At 38.4% G+C, this 22,807-nt stretch overlaps 2 protein-coding genes across 4 annotated transcripts; both read right to left on the bottom strand.

The window, feature by feature from the left end:
• Window positions 1–2,634: 2,634 nt before the first annotated feature.
• Window positions 2,635–10,614, bottom strand: ubl3b (ubiquitin-like 3b). 2 transcript variants are annotated; one of them, XM_079669451.1, is made up of 6 exons: window positions 10,452–10,614; window positions 9,767–9,877; window positions 6,335–6,443; window positions 5,639–5,725; window positions 5,041–5,118; window positions 2,635–4,150 (listed from the first exon to the last, which is right to left on the bottom strand). In XM_079669451.1, the coding sequence occupies exons 2-6, from the start codon at window positions 9,791–9,793 to the stop codon at window positions 4,098–4,100; spliced, it is 354 nt and encodes a 117-aa protein (XP_079525577.1). In that variant the 5' UTR covers window positions 9,794–9,877; window positions 10,452–10,614; the 3' UTR covers window positions 2,635–4,097. The 2 variants fall into 2 exon arrangements, with proteins under 2 accessions (XP_079525577.1, XP_079525578.1); XM_079669452.1 differs by lacking the exon at window positions 10,452–10,614 and adding an exon at window positions 10,273–10,418.
• A 1,247-nt stretch (window positions 10,615–11,861) lies between these two features.
• LOC307032816 (uncharacterized protein) lies at window positions 11,862–18,716 on the bottom strand. 2 transcript variants are annotated; one of them, XM_079671094.1, is made up of 3 exons: window positions 18,674–18,716; window positions 15,904–16,006; window positions 11,862–15,596 (listed from the first exon to the last, which is right to left on the bottom strand). In XM_079671094.1, exons 2-3 carry the CDS (start codon window positions 15,976–15,978, stop codon window positions 13,614–13,616), a joined length of 2,058 nt encoding a protein of 685 aa, XP_079527220.1. In that variant the 5' UTR covers window positions 15,979–16,006; window positions 18,674–18,716; the 3' UTR covers window positions 11,862–13,613. The 2 variants fall into 2 exon arrangements, with proteins under 2 accessions (XP_079527220.1, XP_079527219.1); XM_079671093.1 differs by lacking the exon at window positions 18,674–18,716 and having other exon boundaries at window positions 15,904–16,416.
• Between the last annotated feature and the right edge of the window lie 4,091 nt (window positions 18,717–22,807).

Here is a 22,807-nt window from a genome sequence, read left to right as displayed (position 1 = left end):
ATTTCTATTAAAGAAAGAATGATACATTTCTGTCTTTTTATGCCTTTAATAGCTACTAACTTACATTTTTATTCAAATTAATTAATCAATTATTTGGTATATGTTATTGTAATGTTGAGACAAGGCTTTTAGTGACAATCATGTATTGCGTTACCATTATATTAAAAATAAATTAAAAAAAATAAAAAGTCTAAATATGATATTTGGCCTCAAATCATCTGAGGCCTGGCGCCCCCCCTGCGATCTTTGGCACGCCCCCCAGGTTGGGAACCACTGCTCTACTCAATAGTTTTCAATCCTAAGTAGCAGAGGAGACTGGGGACAGTTTCAACACCTTTTGCATTTATCTTAGTTACCCAAAGATGATCTTAACCAACCACATTTTTATATAACTTGTGTCTGCTAATTACCTATACCATTTACAGCTGAATATTGTTCTCAATGATTACTTGAAAGGAAGAAGTCAGATGTTCCAACTGACCCCAGACCTCGGAACACTTGCAACAACTTTAAAATCCCATAAAATTCACTAATTAACTTCCAGTTTTTGACTGAAGGAGCATAGTATGCTTAAAATATGTATTATTTTACTTCTACTTGAGCATGACTCTAACTGCAGGCTGTGCCGCTGCCAGGGAGTGAAGCCCTCCATATCTGGACTTGAGGAGCAGCTGTGAGAGAAGCCGGCCTCCAGGGACAGACTGAGTTGGTTGGACCCAGCACACACAGAACTGTCTGCACGCGTGCTCTGAGTCATGTCCACCGCAGAGAGCCATTCATCCTGCAGTCTCTCCCAATGTGGGGCGCTTAAGTAGCTAATACTTCTCCCTGCACTCATTTAATCACTGCTGACCACTCCTGTGTGGACTTTACACTCAACTCTGCGGGCAGATCAGACAAGAGCAAGTGGAAAAAGTGAAGAATGACGAGTTGTTTAACACAATAGCTTGTTTTAGAGGTGCAGTACAGGGAAAGAAGTGGGTTGATCGCTCATTTCCTAAGCTGCGCTGCCAGTGTCAACTGGAAACCTGGAGTTCTTGCAGCTACACGTCAGGAGCAGATTCCTGAGTCAGACGGAGCAAAGCTGTGGAAATTAACTCAACAGAAAGTTAGGACCCAATTAGAGCACAAGTCCACTGACGTTTCACATATGTCTGACCAAAATGTCTAGAGGTATATTTTGTTCCCTTTAAGCTTTTAAGCATTTTAAAGTGTTACCGTCAGTTGCTTTGTAAATATCAACTGGTCTATTTTTAACAGAATCTAACCATTTAGTTACTAATACTACTTTAACTTGTATCAGAGCATTTTGTACAGACAAAATCAAATATATAAGCTTCAATCCATCAGCCCATGATGAGCCACTCATAAGGCTAACAGAGAGACACCGCCACCTAGAGGTAGGCAAATACAACTTCACAATTGAAACATTTATGTTGAGACAGTTAAAGGTGGGGTATGTAATTTTGGAGAAACCAGCTCGAGTGCGCTAGAATTGGAAACTACGCAGCCGAAAAAGAATCTGCCTCTTCCTTCAGACTTCCTTCAGAGCCCCTCCTCCAACACACACGAACGTGCACATGACCAATGAGGGCACGAGATACATTTGTGCACAGATGGAAGGCTGACAGGCAGGTAGGCCATCTAGTTATTTTACCCGGCGGGCTAAAATGATCGGTCGTGCTTTTCACAGCGCTACGGCTTCCACAGAAGACATTTTTGTATGTATTTATTGTCAAAGCATTTCATGTATTCATTGCTATCGGGATGTTAAGAGCATTCCATGGAATATAACAAAAAGTTTTTCTGAAATAAGTTACATACCCCACCCTTAAACAAAATACATTTTAAAGGACAACTTGGTAATTGCTACTGATTTATTTTGGATTCTTGACCAGTGACAAGTATGATGTTCTCCTTCATGTCGACAAATGGCTACGTGCTAAAATGTGACTGAAACTCCAGCCTCAGTCTCTTAAATGGATAATTATCCAGTCAGTGAATAACCTGCAGTGGATGACAGCTGGCAGGCTTCCAGTTCAGTGAAGCAGAAAGTATGTTCTGTCAGGGAGTAAAGTCAGTTATAGCTGGATATGAGAGCTGAAGCTATTCTAGCAACCTAAACAAAATCCAGACAAATCAAAAATCAATATCAGTTTGAGGGTTATCTATACCAAAAATATGTTACCACTTTCCCTTGCTACCCTTCTGACAGGGAAATTAAGTTATGTTACAAAACCCACCAAAGTCCAGTGACAAAATCAATAATTTTACCTCTCAGAACAAGGGGGGTTTCTGGTCTACGGCTGCCTCAATCTGTTAGTTTGTGTTGGTGAATCAAAAGTAAAAAGCACCTAAATCACACAAACTAACTGATCAAGGCAACCTGTGTCCGCAAGGTGAAATGATTGTTTTGTCAATGGGGTCTGGTATTACACTGACTGCATAAGATTTTCATAAAACCGGCTTGAAGAGCAAATGATCCTTTTAAAAGTAAAACTTATTTGGTCTCTATGACACTCAAAGACATTATTGACAGCTGCAGATTTTACCCGTGGCTTCCATCAGCTTCCTGCCAGACTGAAATGTCTTTTAGTTGCAAATAGAAAAGATATTGAAATAATCCAAGAGAAGTTGCCTTATTTAAAGATTTATTAATTTATAATACAAGCTTTTATGTAGACCACATTGCATTTTTTGTTTTTTACATTTATTCATACTGAGCTAAACTTCATAGCAGTGACATTGACAAAAACACAAACCAAAGGACACTCAATGGAAGGAATCAAAAGGTTTCCGACTGTATCTCAAGAAACCGCAGCCCATGAACACTCCCAGTGCACCACCTTAATTTTTTTAAGACCACATGCCCTCACTAGCCATCATACAGTATGCCACGTGCATCACACACCCTCAGACACACTCACATACAGACTCACCCACACTAAAATTTAACAAATACCTATACACAAGATAAAAATTGATATATTTAAATTTCAATATTAATGATATTATTGATTTCCACGATAAAAGGCAAACATGAAGCAAAGACAGCATCCAAATGAAAAGGAGGTGAAATACCACCAACAATGTTTCCTTTTAACTCTTCCTCCAGGTGGGACAAGCTCTCCCCCCTGCCTCGCTCTCAGTGTCCAGTAGGGGGGGGGGGAACACCGACGACACTCCTTCCTCACATCTTCAGCCGCTTCTTCTGTCTGCGATTCACTGGCCCGCCGCGTATGCCCCCGCTGCGAGGAAACATCTACGGCCTAGTCCTTAAAGTCAAAGCCTCAGGTGTGAACACACGGCGGCACACGAGCCAACCCCATCCTTTTTTACGCCTCCAGTCTGCTCCCGTTTGATCCTGAACGCCCCCTCAGGTGGTTCCTCTTCCTTATAAAGTCCTGTCTCCATTGGTCCATTATTCCCAGGATAAACAGGTGTAAGGTAAATGGCACAAACGCCACTGGTGCTGATACAGACCGCCAGACTCAGTTAGTGAGGAACAAGAAGAGGACGATGATGGCACATTTTCTACCACGTGGGGAGTTAGGGTCTGTTCCTCTGACTAAATAAAACAACAAGCCATTGAGGGGGGAAATGATGGCGATGGAACACAATAAACATTTTCTGAATGAACAAACTGGTTAAGTGCAATGACGGGGTTAACAGCATTCAGTAGGGAAACATCCATGTGACTAGTAGGGAAGGGTAATAGCCCAAAAATCTATTTACAGCAACTCTGTGTCCATTTCCACCACGTGTGACGGCTCTTTAAAACTTGTTGAGGTCCGCGAGGGAGCTGGGCATTGTTTAATGTCATGATCTTCAAATTAAAAAGAATACCAACAGCAAATTCTGCCGACACATTTAAAGTTTTTGGGGGAGAAGTGAATATATTGGCACAAATAAAAGCCTCAGATTGGACAAGCGTTCAACCAAAAGCGGATGAGAGCCCCAACCGGACTCCCTGTGATTTATTCCAAATCCAGATGACAGGCAGGAGAGAACAGGGTGTGTGCATGTTAATAAATGTGTCACATGTGTGTGTGTTATATGTGTGTGTATGTGTGTGGAAAAGGTTTGTTTCAGTTACTTTACAAGAGGAGGCAGCAGTTGCTCTCTGTGGTTTTTTCTCTGTTCCTTTGACCTACAAAGAGAAGACAGCAGAGACATGAGGTGAGGATTTAAAAAAAAGCAACCAGCTGAAACATGGCTCTGCAGACTGAGAGGGAGCAGCCGTAGCAACACCTACTGCATGATGCATGTGAAAGGTCAAACAAAGTGGAGCCTGAGAAAGCAAATTATCAACTTCCGTGCTCTGCTGCTGTAGACACACGGCACTTAAAGAGTTCCTACGCTCATAATAAATTCTAAGAGAAACCTCTAACATTTACCTAAAAATGCATCAGCATATTGAAGGAGCAACGGAAACATAGGTGTAGCCCTGAAGTTTGTTTTGGCTGTTTGTCAGCCCAGATTCAGAAAAAGCTAAAAAACTTACAAAAACTTACTGAAATTAATTTGGTAAAAAGAAAATAATTCTACATAAAAAGGTCTGGATTATCTTTTGTCTAATAATAAATGCTATTGTTTTAATATCTTATCGTACACCATAGTTTTGTGTATTTTATAATTGTTTTAAATATTTATACTGTTGTAATTGAGTTGTTTATTGCTGTTGTGAAGCACTTATTATTAATCTCTCTATGGCTGATATCTCCAAAAGACCCCAAAGCAATCTAAATGCAGAAAAAGCATAAAAGTTTGGCGGAAAAACATATATTTTATTATTTTGTTCTTTTATGACTTTGATTTCCCCTCCTGCCTTCACCAGGCTTTTCAGAAATGTAGCCGTTCACTGTTTAACTCAGTAACTTCAGTTCAGCTTCGGTAACATATTAATGTCCAGAGTGTACTATTTAAGCTTTTGTTAGGCCGTAACTATGGAGTTTGCATGCATGAAGCTACTTACGTCTAACAATATACCTTGTTCTGTAACTATATTCTGCAACAGAAAAGACAAGAAAAGATCCTCACCATGAGAGTTGGGCTCTGGGAGAGTCTCTCTGGCGACCAGGTGCATGACGGTGGTTCGGCCTGGTGGCAGCTTCAGAGCTTTAAACAAAGAAAGACACCTCATTATTTATTTATCCTTCAGCTACATTAAACAGTAAGATCCTGAAGAAGGATTCATGTTTATGATACAGTTTGAAGATACATCATCATGGTGCTTTTGAAAGGACAACACAACCATCTTAAAGACTGAGGTGACTTCACAGGCTCCTGTCACTATGGCAACAGATGTGTTAATCACGTCACATCCTGAATCTATGAAACTGAAATAAAACACAATGCTGTTTTAAGTCAGAGCACCAGTGCATGTATTCTTCAACTGTGAAATAACTTAAGATTACAGTTATGGCAATTTATTGGAGATACTATTTAATACATGTTTCCAGTTTTACCTGTGGATTTTCATCTCTATTGTGAAACTTGAATATAATGAACCTAACAGAGCTGCTTGAATATCGACAAAATCTCCCTTTAAAAACATTTGGAACAACTGTGATTTATGTAAAGCCATGTTGCACCTGAAACATTTCAGTTCAAGTGGAATATAATGCGGTTTATTTACCTCCCAGGGTAACGTTGCCATGAAGGAAGCGTCCCTGGAAGATGAGGCGCAGGATGCTGGGGCTGCTCACCGTCTCCTCCTCCCATCCTGCAGAGAAACAAGAGCATTACTTACTGTGGCCACAACTATACTGGAGATCTGAGGACAACAATGATGTTGAAAAGATCTGATAAAAGTACATCAGTCACTTTTTTTTTTATAAACACATTCATCTAAAAACGCACATCACTAAGATTTGTAGGTTTCTCAAATTGTGACAAAGATATGCAATGGGGAAATATTTTACATAAAAAAACACAACATATGTTATAAACTTTTAAATACATTATATCCATGATACCGTTTCTAAATGATTCTAAAACTAGCCAATGTATGGACTCATCTGCAATAAGGTAATATCAGCTGATCTATTGGCCTGGTTTATTTAAAGTTAGCCTTTTAATATTAGCGTTATAAACAAGCATGTACAGGCCTTGCTAGTGATAGTCCACAAAGAAAACAGACAAAGAAAATAATCAATAATGTTATATTAACATCCTAAATTCTAATATAATATGGAATTATTGACAGAAACTGAGTCAGCAAAGATTATGACTGAATAAGAAGAGCTGCATAGCAATAACAATATATGACATTTTGTGAAATATATAAAATGAACACAAAAAAACCCGCTATCTGAATCCTATAAAAACGTACCTGCGGGCCAGTTGTCAAACACATGCTTGGCGATGTCTGTGGCCGAGTCATTTGGGGAGAAAGTGAAGTCTTGCGTTTTCCCACTGACCAGGATTAAGCGGAGGTGCACCTAAAACAACAAACAAAAAAACAGCTCAATCGCAGTCCATAGAAAAGTCGTGCGAGCGCCATCACAGAACACCAAACTTCCATTACAGTCGATCTTAATTAGTGTCGGAGGAATCCCTCCACTTCCTCTGACCTCTGCAGACATGCGGTGACCTCCACGTGGCTGGGAAGAGACGGGCATTCCAGTCTAATTAGATTTATCCACGCCAGATCTCCACCCTTCGAACTGGGCGACTTCCTTCACCGAGGGCTTACACTGAAGTGAGCCCCTGTTGCCAGAGAGGACAACAGATCAGGGTGGGGCTGCGGGGGAACACTGGCCCTTTAGTTCCTCTCCGGGCTGTCGGCCTAATGCGATAACCCCAGGTGTCCCAGACAGCTCTGGGCCACGTTATTACATTTAGATGGCCAGTGCGTAGCCCCGAGGGGGTTGTGCATATGTGTGGGAGGGTCTTTAACGGTGGGGCTCCCTCAACGTTTTACCCTCTAGGCAACCACAAAAACCAATCTGTTAATGAATAAATAAAAAGAAGATGCTTTTACTTGCCTTGAAGCCGTAAATATTCACAGGACACCCATGTGGGACACTCCGCACTCGGGCTACATCAACACTTTTAAAAAACTAAGAGCGGTCACAACTCATGGATGAAATGATCAACATAATATATTGTTTTGGTATTAAACTCCTTCATTTTTAAAGTTAAAACTTCTTGATTTCCCTCTTTTCTTTGTCTTTTGTGAACCATCTCATTTGGATGTTTTAAAAACACAAAATTATACAACGTATTTTTAGCTCCTTTGTATTAAATGAGGTTAGGGACAGTGCAGACGTTCAGCTTTCAGGGTGGGGGGGGGGGGTGTGTGTGTGTGTGTGTGTGTGTGTGTGTGTGTGTGTGTGTGTGGTCACATTCATGTTCAACAGTGTTGAAATTTCACACATGGTCCCCAAGCGGATGTCTTCATCGACAAAATCAATCAGCTGCCATCAGACAAAGAGTGCTTAAGGTCAGCTGCAAGATGTATTTCCGCCAATATGATTCGATGGTCGAACATCACCATGTATTACCCCAACTTTAACCTAAATAAGTTACTCTAAATGCAGTCCTGATATGTATTTATTTGAACGCGAAAAAAACAATATTGTTTTGTCACCTCCTTTTTGTCATATATTCATACGATTTTGGTACTTTTTTTTTTCTTAAACAAACTTTTAGTGTTTTTTGTAAGTGTTTAAGACAATGGATGAGGCTAGTAATTGTACTGCTTAGTAATGAAAAAAAGGTCAACCATATATTGTTATGATTGACAGAAATTACACTTTATCCATCCAATGTGTACAGGGTTAAACATCATCATTGTTAGTGTGTATCTAAAAATATGATGTAAATGGAATGAGTATAATGCCTTTCAGTACACATTTTATTTGAGATTACTAGATGTTGTCCATTTAAATACACTTTTGTCTGGAGTCTTTCCAGCTCCTTCTCACAGATTTCAGGCAGTAAGAAATGGAGAAGGGAGTGTACTCATGTTTTTATATTCATTTGTGTGCTTACTAAATACTGTTTGTATAGTCAGCTCATGGCCAGGATTAAAACATCACTTTGACCTGAATTATTTATCCATTTTGGACCTTAGGCGTATCATTCATGCTGCACCGAGTCCTGTTCGTTATTAATCCATTAATCCATCATCTCTTATCAATCATGCCGCTACTCCAAAATATAACTTGGAGGGAAAAAAGCATGCAGTCAATTCAATCTTCTCCTGAGACATCTCTGCTGAGGGCGCAGGATTGACAGAGGGGTTTCATTCCCCCCAACATCTGCCCTTCTTCTGAAGGTGTGACATGAACTTTCTTCGGGTTCACAGAGGAGAGAACAAAGAGACTTAACACGAGGTGTGACGTCAGGAGGGACGACCCCACTCTCTGATCTGTTTACAAATACAATCCTCCCTCAGTGGCACTCCCCCTCCCCCCTTTGAACTGAATAACCTCGATGTGGGGTTACATACCCATGTCATCATTAACAAGCTTTGTCCCCTTCCCCTTTCAGCCCCAACAAAATCAAAACAAAGTCAGATCTGCCCGGTTACACATGGCAACCTCCCGCATCACAAATGTTCTCCAATCCAAAGAAAGACATTAAATCCTTGAAACAGTGACGTGAATTACTTTCTGAATGTTTACCAAATACTTATCCATTCGTGATGTTGTCAAGTTTTCTAAAAACATTCACAAGCTGACGGCCATGGCTTCTCTGGAGAGAGACGATACAACAAAACCTGAGCTGACATTACCTGATGTATGAGTTCTGGATAAAAGGTCATTGGATTAACTGAATAATGCTTTATAATAAATCACTTTAGATATAATTAACTGATTGTCCAACAGATTATCAAACAATTAATATTGTCTATCTTTAATAACCAAATGTATGTTTTTATTATTTATTAAATTAAAAGAAGATACAATTCAGCTTCACACATACAAAAATCCTTTATTTGTAAATTATGAAAGAATATAAAGTTTATATTTGTAGGTGATGGTATGGCAGCAACTAACAGTTATTTTAAATATTATGCTGATTATTTTTGTGATTAATCATTTGGACTATAAAATGTATATATATACAAATATTAAATAGTGAAAGAAAACATCTAATTTTGTCAAAGTCCAAGGTTGATGTCTACAGAGGTCTCACTTTGTCCATCCAAAACCCAAAGATATTTAGTTTAATATGATATTAAACAGTTAATAGATTCACAAATGATTGCCGTCAATTTATTTTATCCATCGACTAATTGATCAGTCGACTACTTGTTGCAGTTGTGAAAGCAAGCACTCATGGGTTTCATAATAAACACAAACAATTATAATTCAATATGTTGTGATCCGTCTCTAAATGGGTGTTGTGTGTCCATTCCAATAGTGGGGGACTGTTGCCAGGATTTAGTAAGAGGGTACAATCAATTGGCGTCTAAACCTTGAAAGGAAAGTAGGGCAACGTTTTAACTGAGATTAGACAGATGGTGTTCACAGGAGCAGCAGTCACTGTCCCAGCTAAGTGTTAGTGGAGGTTAGTAATCCCTGACCCCTCCCCTTTTCCCTACCATGGCCCCAAAACCCCAAATTATTTTTAATTTAGGGGAACGTTTATGTCATGTCATCCCCATATTAATCAAGTGAACAATCTCTGAATATCATGCAGCAGCTGTAGGTGTGACAGACTGCAGAGACACATAAACATCAGCCCACAAAAGATCACCTTGGTGTTGGTGTTTGGAAAATAACTAGAGAAAAGGTGTCAGACCCTCACTCACCATATCAAGATCCCTCTGGGTGGTCATGGCTCAGTGCGGATGAAGGCCGTGGACGAGGATCAGAGAGGACAGGGCTGGTGTGCTTCAGCTGCTGGAGACGGGGCCAGAGCCCTGACACAAACAACACAAACACTGTGAGCTGCACCGCCTGGCACCATCACTGCATATATAATCCATTAGCACCCGAGCTAACATGTCGCAGCCAACATCATAACACTGTCAATCAAACGAGTAACATGCACAAGATTCAACAGCTACCTAAAGTAGGGAGCAAACTGGCTCACTTCCCCGTGATTTAAGCTAATTAAAACAACAAACTGAGCTCGGCAGGCTACAGCAGAGACGAGCTTATCCTCCACACACTTAACGTTAAGCTAGTGGAGCTGGCGGGCTAATGTTTATTATATTAGCCTGATTTACCTAATGATGCAAATCAGCTGGTGTCAAGTAACAAATCAAATGTTGTTGAACATCTTTGAAAATGCATTTAGGCTGAATACACTTACTAGCAACGAGTTGTGTGCTGCTGACTGATGTCGAAACTGGTCGCTGTGAATAGGAAGCCTTATGCTAACATTAGCATTAGCTCCTGTTTTAGTTTATGGCAATCCTGCGATCTCTGGTTAGCCGCGGGCTAACTGGCTAAATAAATGTGCAACGGAGATGTGTGACCCGTTAAGCTCACCTGCATCGGATGACTGTGATGAAATGTTGCATTCAGTTGAGTTGCCGAATCAGCGGGGAGCTCTTTTCGTTGGGAAAATATCGAGTGTAAATGGATATCGTTGACTGAGGTATATCGGTGGCTAATGGACGGGAAGACGCCGGATGTCAGCTGGTTGTAAACACAGTGAACCACCGCTAATACTTCTGGGAGTTGAAGTCCAGAACAAAGATTATCGCCGCAATTAAAAACCAGTTAAAAACAGTCAGGGGAAGAGGAAGTATGGAAGCCCATTTCCGCCACTTGAAAAAAATAAAATCCCCATGAAAAGTCATAATTATGAGATAAAAAAGTCGAAATTATGAGATAAAAAGTCGAAATAATGAGATAAAAAGTCATAATTATGAGATAAAAAGTCGAAATTATGAGATAAAAAGTCGAAATAATGAGATAAAAAGTCATAATTATGAGATAAAAAGTCAAAATTATGAGATAAAAAGTCGAAATTATGAGATAAAAAGTCGAAATAATGAGATAAAAAGTCAAAATAATGAGATAAAAAGTCATAATTATGAGATAAAAAGTCGAAATAATGAGATAAAAAGTCATAATTATGAGATAAAAAGCCATTATGAGATAAAGCAGCTCTTTGGCTCGAGTTCTCCTATTTATCTTGACACGGAAATGGATTGTGAGTACATTGAGGACTACTTTAAACGTGGATTTACAACAGATGAAATACTTAATTTGCTTGCTGATTCACATGGAGTTGTACTAAGCAAACGCACCCTTGAAAGGATTTTAAGCAAGAAGCAGCTCTGGCGTCGAAAGAATAAAACCGATGTGGCTGAGGTGGCAATCTTCATTGAACAGCAACTGGAAACATCTGGTCAGTGTCATGGTTACAGATGGATGCACCAAAAATGTTGGTTACATGGAATTGTGACTGACAGAGAAACAGTGCGAATACTGCTACAGTTATTGGATGGTGAAGGTGTTGATCTGAGGTCAAGAAACAGACTGCGAAGGCGCATCTACCACAGCTGTGGTCCAAACTATGTATGGCACATTGATGGTTACGACAAGCTTAAGCCATTTGGAATTGCAATCAGTGGATGCATTGACGGGTTTTCAAGAAAGATGATATGGCTTGAAGCTTACAAAACAAACAAAGACCCGAAGATCATCGCTGGCTACTTTATTGATGCTGTTATCAATGCTGTTGGGTGCCCTGCCAGACTCAGACTTGATTTAGGAACAGAAAATGGCCATATGGCTGAAATGCAGCAGTTTTTGCATTTTTCTGAGAACCAAGCTGAAACAGACAATGTAACCTTTGGTCCAAGCACTGGAAACCAGCGTATTGAACGATGGTGGCTGACCTTGCGAAGTGAGTGTGTCCAGTTTTGGATGGACCTTTTTGACAAACTGAGTGTAGATGGCTACTTCTCAGACAACTTCTTGGACAAGTCCTTGATCCAGTTCTGCTTTCTACAAATAATACAGGTACTTGTCACATTATGAAATAAATAAATGTTGAATGTGGTGAATATTTTTAAAGAGCCACAAATGAACATGTGTAAAATAGAAATTGCCTGTTTTCCGTGGATAGAGTGAATAATAAGTTATTGTTTCTGGCTAACAAAAATATGTGGGTATTCAGAGTAGCTGTGTCAAATAAGTAGGTATCTAAGAATTTTTATTTTCGGGTTTATCCACCACATTTGTATAGCAGTTAAGATATAACATTAGTTGCACTGCTGCAATTTACATTTTACAGGTATTAATATGATTGTGCCAACCTACCATGGTAAAACTAGAAGACAAATCTCACAAATATAACAAAACATGGGTCAAGACTATACTTCACTAAGGCAGTAATCACCACTGCCCAGTATTTTTCTACTTTCTATTTGACTGAATATGATTTGTCTCCTAGGAAGAACTTAATGAGGTTGTATTGACTTGGAACAATCACAGAGTCCGTCAAGTCCATAACTCACGATCACCCCATGGACGTCCCTCCATATTGCATGCAGTCCCTCACCTGTATGGAGGCAGAGATTGTTTGCACCACGTGGACCTGGAGAAAGTTCAAGTCTGCCTTGATGAGTGTGTGTTCAAGGACTTCCCATGTGATGAAGATGTGTTCCATATCTGTGTGGATCTAATGTCAGAGTATAATCTGAAATTAACAAAGGATGTATTTGAAACTGTTAACCTGTATATCACACTCAGACAACTGATGAACAATGAACTGGATCATTAACTTTCCTGGGGCAGTGTCACAATTTATATTTCAGAAATGTGTTTCCTGTTTCATCCCAGGACAAATTGAAATATATATACTGATTGCAATTGTCAGAATTATAATATACTTGAACCTGTGATGAATGAAAATATAATTGTAGCTGTTTGAGACACGTCAAAGATGTACCAAATGTTCTCAGTACATATATTTGTATGTAAACACAAACAAAGTCATGTGTTGCCCTTTGATTGACTATGTGTAAAAACAGGATATATGCAAAATACACACATGTATTAATATAATTATTTATTCAGCAGAGAGAGTGAGACAGAGCGAGTGACTTCCTCAAACACTCCTCTCTCCTCGCTCCTTTCTCCCCTTCCATTTATCTGAATCCAACCAATCAGCTGGCAGACTTCAATAAACCTCTGAAACCAAAATTGCTGTTTTCATTTTTGACTGCATTTTAATCTAACTTGCTACAGCATCAGCAGCCTTTAATTGTAATCCATCGATACGTTTATGAGTGGTTTAAATGCCAAACTGTCTTTTGGTAAATAACAAGAACAGCACCTGAATAGAATAGTGCTTAACAAAGGAAGATATACATTGTTGTCTGAAATAACTGATTTAGACTCAGGTTATTAGTGAAGTCTAGCAATATAAACCATCAATCTTAAACTACTTCCTTAACTGAGGTATTCACAGAAAGTTATCTGCATTGAAACGTAAACATGTTCTTAAACTGAAAACAATGTTCAACAAAAGTTGCTAAAAGCAGTAAAGAAATATTGACAAGATGTTGATGCGGTGGCACTCAGTAAGGTTAAACAAGCTGTATTACTTCCTTCACAATAATCTGGAAAACCTACAAATTCTAAACGTGAACCTCTGATTGCAGTCTAGTTGCTGTAAGCTGAAATCTTTGTATCTTAGACAATATCCATTACCCACACGTTGCTATCTAAGACTTTGTTCATTTCATGTCGGAAATCTGGGTAGTGGTCGTAACTGACTGGCAACTCCAAGTAACAGCCACATGTATGAGCAACAGGTCTTCTTTGAAATCCCTGAAGTTGTGTGAAGCTGACAGTGATGCTCTTTCCTGTGAACAAATCTGATCCTGTGCAAAATCTGAGGAAAAGGGAGAGGTGCTGGGTGTCTGACTCTCTAAGATATGCACTAACATACTTGACCATTTGTTTCTCCTGGGCATTCTGTGTACTGGGGTAAGTCATTGATCTCATGATCTTTCTTGATGTTGGTTGTAGCTCTTCATAGACTGCTGCAATCCCTTTCAGCTCTGATCTAAGAGGTGCAAGTGTGTTGTTCCACTGTTCAATCACAAAAGCAGGCTCTTGAATCAGTTTTTGGTGAGCAATCTCCTTCAAGATTTGCTCAAAGTTATCTGCTGTTGGAAGCCGCCGGCAGTTGTGGATATCCATGATTTCCAACAATTCTTCTTGGTCCACACCTTCAAAATCTGAACGACAAGATTCAAAGATCACCCGCTCAGACTCTGAAACATACTTGAGAAAGCTGTCCACAAGATCACTCTCAACAAAGCCCAAAAGAGCTTGCTCCAGAATTACAGGTGAAAGTTTAACAGGAAGGTACTTCTCTTTTTGCCAGCCAAATGTGATTATTCGGCCTACACTTTCCCATTCTTGTTTACCAAAATCATGACGCAGGTATGGCACTTTGAAGCCATTTCCCATAGTGCACTGCTCATAAAAGTCATTCCAAAATTCGGACAGTATATCCCTCATAACACCTCCATCATCCACAGCTTTTTCAAGCTTTCCATCGGGAAGAATAACTTGGAAGTGAAAGTCATTCTCCATGATATTTTCCTCAGAAAACACTACAATAAGTTCTCTGAGAATCTGTCCACGATGAAGAACAATAATTTTCTTCACTCTTTCTCTCTGATTGGCTTGTTCCTGAAACATATCCATTGAAGGAGGCATGGATGATTCAATAGACAGTTCCGTAGAGAGAGGCAATGTATCATCAAGACTGGAGTACTCCATCAGAGAGATGCTGTCTGTGCGGAAAGTTACAATGCCACTATCATCTAAAGCACCGACATGAAACAGTGTTTCATGTTCTTGCAAACTGGATGCATCAGTTGGGTTGACTGTGGTGTAAAGAAGGGAAACACTATCAATGTTTTCATTTGCAAAAACTGTGCTGCTTCCAACAAAAATGACATCTGAAGTACTTATCTCCACCGGATCTGTTGCAGATGTGTCTGTAGAGAGGTGATAGATATCAGGTCTGGCATGTGTGTTTTCACCTTCTTGAGCAGTTGCATCACTATTGTTTTCCACCAGATTTATGTCACTGGCAATGTCTCTCTTCTTGGTTGTTAAATAGAAACGTAAGAGAGGTAATTTTGTCTTTTCATACAGTTCCTTGACTGTGATACTATCCTCTAATGAATGCCGCTGAAAGTCCGTTAAATCAATGTCAAAATCAGTAAGGCTCCCCTCTGCATTTTTTCCATCTGGAAAAAACAACTGCACAGCCTTTTCAATTAGGTTCTGTTTTGTACTGTCCTTCATGACACTCTCTTTTCTGGTCCCTCCACCCTTTTTGGTGCGTACCTGCACAAATTCCCCTTCTCTGAAATGCACCCATCCAATTTCAATCTTTCTTTGATTCTTCTGAGCATTCTTCTGAGCATTCTTCTGAGCATTCTTTGGAGCGGTTTGATGGTCTGTCTCAGACACATGATCACCTTTGTTTCTTGAGAGCTTTCCTCTAAGTCGATCAAAGAGCTTTGACTTGCGACTCGTGGGTTCTTTTTCCTTCCGTCTACAGTATCCAAAAACAGCCAGTCGATCACCATAGGATGGCAGATACTCTCTCAGCTGGTCATCTGTCATGAGAGTTATGACACTGGAATCCATCTAAAATGAAGAAATATATCAAGAATTCTTAGGTCAAGTGAATTAAATTACAACCATGAAAAACCTGCATACACAGCACCAGGTATTATTTTCAAAGCTCTTCCAAACTTTGGGTTTTTTTATGTTTATTTGTGAATTGTCACATATTTCCTATATCAAATCAAATCAAATCAAGTTTTATTTATAGAGCAAATTTAAAAACGATTTTTGGTTGATCCAAAGTGCTGTACATGTAATAAAGACACTTTACTACAATAACAAGAAATGTTCAGAAATATAAAAACAAAATATATACAGTATAAACTACCTTCTCCTGTTCCATTCGCTGTATGTCTTCCTCAGGCACATGTCGTGACCTTAAATAGTCAGATAGCTCGTCCATCTTGTGACAGTTGAAAAAACCTCTCCACCTGTGTTGAATGAAATGAAAGCTTAAATGTAACCTTAAATACATTTGATTTTTAAAGTTGATTTTTACAAAATCGTTTTTGTTTGTCGTTTTGGTATTCAAGCATCTTCACAGGTAGGTTGTGTAAGTTGGAGAAACCAGCTAGAGATCACTAGAATTTGAAAATACACAACCGGAGAAAATCTGCCACTTCCTTACAGAGCACCTCCACCAACACACGAACGCGCACATGACCAATGAGGGCACGAGATAAGTTTGTGCACAGATGGAAGGCTGACAGGCAGGTAGGCCATCCAGTTACTTTAGCCGGGCCGGCTCAGATGATTGGTCGTGCTTTTTACAGTACTACGGCTTCCACAGATGATATTTTTTGTATGTATTTATTGTCAAAGCATTTAATGTATTCATTGCTATCGGGATGTTAAGAGCATTCCATGGAATATAAAAAAAAGCGTATCTCGAGCCGGTTTCTCAAACTTATCTACCCTACCTTTAAATGTCATGTTTAAATAAGACTATAAACTTTACTCCAAATTCTCCAACTAAGGAGGAAGGGGAGCATTATTTAATTTTATTAGATTTTATTGATCTTGTAATAGTTAAAATAGGACTCTTGGTTATCAGATTTTCGTAAGTTGGCCTCTGATATGACAAATCCAATCTTTAAAGTGGTTAAGGGGAAATATTCACTTCTTTTGATTTTATTGTGAGGCAGCTTATGACATCGCTGAATGAAAAAGCACCTGCAGTGACTAGTTGACGATAACCCGTTTGGCTGGATGTTCAACAAATTAAAGAAGCCAATGGAACTTCAATTCATGTTTTTAAAATGCAATTTTTATTAAGAAGGGAAAGTTGTTACATATGCCATGAGCGTGTTTATTTACTTAATGCTCTGCTTTTTTTCATAGCTGTGTAGCAAAAACTGATTTGTAAAAAACCCGGCTTGTATTAATATTTTATGAAACAATTAGCTGCATGGCAACAACTTTCATTGTACGTTGATACATCTCAACAGCAAATGTTGTGTTGCATGTAAACCAATAGTTGACTATTTTCAGACTTGTTATAACATTCCCATTAGGCTTTTCCCTCTTTCATGAAAATAAGTTACCTATAAGCTATACTTTAGTTGTGATTAAGACTATATTTAATATAAGGAAAAATGCAACATTTGTTCTAATTGGTCCCTCCTCTCCTACTCCTCTGCCTCCTTCTCCTCCTCTCTTCCTATTCCTCATCTCCTCTCTTGCTTACTCCCTCTTCCACACTTCCTCACTCTCTCCTCTTACTCTAACTCGTATATTGCTAACACACTCCTGCCCGCATTATCAAGAGCCTGACTAAGTTCTAGATTTGCCAAGTAGCCGAGATATCCATGTGTTATGATATTAGGGTCATGCAGAGTGAGATCGCTATATAAGAGAGAGAGAGAGAGAGAGAGGTGTGGCGTGTGTGTGTGTGTGTGTGTGTGTGTGTGTGTGTGTGTGTGTGTGTGTGTGTGTGTGTGTGTGTGTGTGTGTGTGTGTGTGTGTGTGTGTGTGTGTGTGTGTGTGTGTGTGTGTGTGTGTGTGGGTGCTAGTGGATCGCCGGAGCTGTTAGATTAACATTAACATGCTTATTGTAGTTGTAAGTGCACTGCCTTGCAGCCTGTAGCACCATCCTGGATGGAGCATATGTGTGGGCTGGACCTGTATTTTACAGTAAAGGAGTGAGCAGAGAGTAGAGTAGTTGTCGATTCTTGTTCTGTTTTCTCTGACAATCTGCCGCACCCTCTCAGACTTTGAGTTGCGCGCGCTACTAAAGAGACGTGTTACCATGGAAACCAAACAATGGTGTAGCTGTATTAAAGTCCGAGTGGAAATAGTCCTGAGTAAATCTGATTTTGTCAGAAATCGGGAGAAATGCGGGAGAAATATGACCCCGGGAGGAAACCGGGAGAGCGGGAGAGGGCAATGAAATCGGGAGTCTCCCGCGAAAATCGGGAGGGTTGACAAGTATGTGCGAGAGTGAGCGAGCGTTTTTATGTTTCTGGAAGTAAAACGAAGCAGCGGAAAATATAGGTCTGTGAAGTATTTTGTGTAACAAGAAGAACTAAATAAATGCAACGGCCTCCAAAGAACAGCTCGCCTCTCTCCAGTCATTTCGATATTATTGAACCTGAAGCTTGTTGCTTCGGCCCTGGGAGACCACAGAGTAATCCCCTGTTTCCTCGACTACGGTCTGGGAGCCGAGAGGAAAGTTCAACACATGCATAATGAATGCTATCCATGCTATCTGACTGTACTACTTCGGTTTGGCCATGTACTGAATGATCGCTATGGCATTAGTATTTCCCCCAGAATAGCAAACTGAAAAGCGATAAAGAACGACAGTGCAATGTTCAATTAACGCATTACTTTTTAACCACTACGTTACATGTAGGCTACTATAATTAGTGGTGTACCGTAGCTGAGATAGCATTTACGGGTTAGAGTTAGGCTAGCAACTCACAGCAGCAGTATGCCTACACTATTGTCATTAGTGGCGTGAACGTTACCACAAAACTATAGGCATATATGTTATAGTTCAGGTAAAGTCAAAGCTATGAACTGCATTGTTGTAGTTTAGCTGCAATATAGGCTATATGTAACATCTAACATTTACAAAAGTCACCTGTAATAGTTACCTTATTTAGGACTAGATGCCGTTTGCATGGTGGAGAGCAGCAAGGTGATGAAGGGACCTTTGAAGACAGCGCCACTGCAGCGCATGCGCACTTCTTATCTCACAATTATGACTTTTTATCTCATTATTTCGACTTTTTATCTCATAATTTCGACTTTTTTATCTCATAATTTCGACTTTTTTATCTCATTATTTCGACTTTTTATCTCATAATTTCGACTTTTTATCTCATTATTATTACTTTTTATTTCATTATTTCGACTTTTTATCTCATTATTTCGACTTTTTATCTCATAATTTCGACTTTTTTATCTCATTATTTCGACTTTTTATCTCATAATTTCGACTTTTTATCTCATAATTTCGACTTTTTTATCTCATAATTTCGACTTTTTATCTCATTATTTCGACTTTTTATCTCATAATTTCGACTTTTTTATCTCATAATTTCGACTTTTTATCTCATAATTTCGACTTTTTATCTCATAATTATGACTTTTTATCTCATTATTTCGACTTTTTATCTCATAATTTCGACTTTTTTATCTCATAATTATGACTTTTCATGGGGATTTTATTTTTTTCAAGTGGCGGAAATGGGCTTCCATAAGGAAGTACTCAGATCTTGTACTTCAGTAAAACTAGAACTACCAGTGTAGGAATACTCTGTTACAAGTAAAAGTCCTGCAATCAAAGTGCTACTCAAGTAAAGGTAGAGAAGTATTGGCATCAACTTATATTTAAAGTAGGCCTACCAAAAGTAAAAGTAGGCCTACTCATTATGCAGATTGGTCTATTTCAGAATAATATATATTATATTTATTGATTATAAAAATTGATGCATTCATGTTTTTATCAAAGCTGGTAAAGGTGCAGCTAGTTTTAACCTGTTAAGCCCTGTTGAGCCCCCGCAACATCTTGCAAGAAACAGCGTCTGAGGGCTTCTTAACATTTAACAAACTATGAATGTGTCATACCCACTTAACGGGAAGAAACTCAGCTACCTAACGATATGAACAATTGTTACCGAAACAAAACACAAGTCTAACGCCGAGCCTCTGAATTAGCACTAAGCGAAAGAGTGCTAACGCACTTAGCACATAACTCACGGTAGAAATATGTTATACTTCATCGGATCTGCACAAACTAGATATCATATGAAAGCTGAGATTCCACAGAGTCCAATGGTATACGTATCATCTCTGTGCGACCAAAACCCGCGGCAGCGAAAGCCAGCAAAGAGAACACACAACTTCACTTTACGGAGCCAAAACGGCAAATACGTCTAACCTTTGCTGTTTTCTCATCAAAAGTTGTGTTCAAGGGCATTAAAACGATAAAAACGCTGCTGAAGGTTAATCCAATGTCTCTGTGTCACTTTGAAATGATTACTGATAATCCATCATCATATTTATGTCAATAAACTGAGTTTTCTTATAGAGTGTATGAGAGCTGTAACCCAGCTTCCGGTTTTGGGCGTGCTGGCTGCGCATCACTCTCATTCACCAATTGTAATGTTTAGATGGATTTAGGAACTCCCCCTCGATTCCATTGGCTCTAATGGTTAAACAGAGGTGTCAATCATCAGAATCGACCGATGGGTTCCAAATATATGGCAAATGTACCCAAATGTTTTGCATCAATCTTGATACAGGGTAGGCTACTTATTATATGTTATAGTTTGGATTCCTAACGCTTGTAGTCTACTATCCCATCATTCGGGTGGTTTTCACCATAGGTAATGTTTTTCTTTTGGACGGAAACTATCCTTTGCATTTTTTTTTTTAAATCAAAACATGTATATTGATTCTGACTCTTCTACATCCAACTCACAGGTTTATACTGCACTACCGGGTAGCTTGTGAATCTTACTCCAGGTGTAACTAAAGTCTTATTTAACTGTTTATAATATTTTACATCATTATTCCAAATATGCAAAGTTACTAAAGGTATACAATAAATGTAGTGGAGTAAAGTAAACTTTTTACCTCTGAATGTTAGTGGGGTGGAAGTACAAAGTAGGAAAAAATTAAAATACTAAAGTAACCAGTCTGTCAGAATTGTACTTAAGTACAGTACTTGAGTAAATGTATTTAGTTACTTTACACCACTGTAAACAGTATATGTTAAGAACGTTACAGCAACCCCTCTTCTGCTTGATATCGTGCATAAACTGTGAAACGTGATTATGAATTTGGTGCATTCCTTTTTTGTTAGCTACAATTAGTCTACTCGGTGCATCTTCAAGGTGAATCTTATTCACAATGAAGCAGATTTTAGATGATGTGTTTAACTGTTCAGTGTTAGGGCCTCTAAACTAAAAGAGATTAGATTAACATATTAACTGAAGATTGCAATATTTTCAGGGTCATGAGGAACTTGACACTAATTCTTTGAATCGCTCAGTGCCAAAACGTTTAGCCACAAAAAAAAATTCCTTCCCATCAACGACTGGCCTGCTCAACAAGGCCTGGGACCCTCACAGACTCGTAACCCCTCCCATGTACAGTATGCACATGAACCTACTCATGTGAGCCAGCCCTCATATTCCATACTGTAAACCTCCTCTGAATATTTAGCAATAGCTAGATTGTCATTTTGTTATTGTACTTTTTTGTATATTTGAATTTATTGTAAACATTTATTTTTGCATATCTTCTAATTGTATCATTGTTTTTAAAACTTTTAAAGTAGTGATATGCCCTGTTTCTGTTTCCTTTCTTTTTACAACTTAATTCCTATTATTTTGTTTATGTATGCACCATTATACACCAAAGCAAATTCCTTGTACGTTTAATCCTACTTACCAATAAACCTGTTTCTGATTCTGAAGTCAAGGAGGCTATCTTCAACAAATGGCACGGACTGAGACACATGTCCTGCATGGTATAACTGTATAACTACTGTATACTGATTATCATTACTTTGTGGTGGGTTACAAAAAAACCATTTTAAATTCAACCAATGATGAAATGTTACTAGATATATGTACCAAATAACTGTACAGCCATATGTACATACTTTAACTTGATTCTTTTTATTTTTCCACTACATTTCAGAGATACTATTGTACTTTGTTACTACATTTATCTGACAGCTTTTGTTACTTTTTAACATACAAATAAAAACTTATTTCATGTGATGCATGTTATAATACTATAATCTACCCAATAGTATAGATCTATAACTGTTACATTTTGTGATAAAAACTGAAAAGTACAATATTCTAAAATAATACAACAATAAAAAAGGATTAATTCTGCATAATAAATACTTTTACTTTAAAAACTTTGCGAGCATGTTGATGCTTATACTTTTAATTAAGTTTTGGAAACTCTGGTATTGGATGTGAGTAATTTTACATGTATTCAACCATTAAGAAGTGTCATTACATTAAATCATTTACAATGATCTGTCAAAGAAGAATCACATCTGGCAGGTAAGGCACCTGCAGCAGTCCCGCATTTCTTGCCTGTATATTAAATAGTTTTACTTAATTTGATTCATTATTCAAAATCATATTTGATTCATAATTTAAAGTAGGAATTTCAACACTAAGTTTAAATAACATTTAAGGAGGTTCCTGCATTTTCTTTAACCAATCTTGTGGGTAGAGGTTCTATCAAAATGTGTATTAGTTAAAAGTCCTTTATCATTTTTTCCCGCTTTTGATCTACTTGAAAGCGTTGTTGGCTAATGTGTCTTTTTATTACTGCAAGTGCTTGTGAGCCAGAGTATCAAACATCGAACAGGCTCAGGATATTCACGATGCAAGATTTCCTAAAACTGTGGAATCTATTTGTTTAAAAGACAACCCTCCTTCTATATTTCACAAAAGTACTAATTTGACCACTTTTGAAAATCAAAAATGTCTAAAATTATTGTTATGAATTTACTAAAGTTTTAGAGCAGACCCCACGTTTTCATTGGTGTTGTTCAATGTAGGTTTTTTTTGTTAATTGAAATAGATTTACAGTTTTATAAAGAAAGATATGCACCATCCAGTATTATTATACATTATTTTTATTATTGTTAAAACATTATTTTCTGAACACAAGAGAAATTAAAATGATCAAGAGGGATAAATATAGTAATAAGTATAATACAATTAAATATGTTCAAGAAGCATATATTA

This window comes from Notothenia rossii (genome assembly GCF_949606895.1).
Source record: "Notothenia rossii genome assembly, chromosome: 3".
NCBI classification, from domain to species: domain Eukaryota; kingdom Metazoa; phylum Chordata; class Actinopteri; order Perciformes; family Nototheniidae; genus Notothenia; species Notothenia rossii.
Note: the sequence above shows the minus strand (reverse complement) of the source record. Positions and strands in the feature narration are given on the sequence as shown.

Bases quoted from the DNA above. Each gene is read 5' to 3' on its own strand.
- ubl3b (XM_079669451.1), bottom strand. From the start codon at position 9,793: ATGACCACCCAGAGGGATCTTGATATG. The intron at 6,444-9,766 runs GTGAGTGAGGGT...TTGTTGTTTTAG, and splicing joins CCCAGAGGGATCTTGATATG to GTGCACCTCCGCTTAATCCT. The intron at 5,726-6,334 runs GTACGTTTTTAT...GTTTCTCTGCAG, and splicing joins GTTTGACAACTGGCCCGCAG to GATGGGAGGAGGAGACGGTG.
- LOC307032816 (XM_079671093.1), bottom strand. From the start codon at position 16,050: ATGTATTTAAGGTTACATTTAAGCTTTCATTTCATTCAACACAGGTGG. The intron at 15,597-15,903 runs GTAGTTTATACT...TCTTCATTTTAG, and splicing joins AGCGAATGGAACAGGAGAAG to ATGGATTCCAGTGTCATAAC.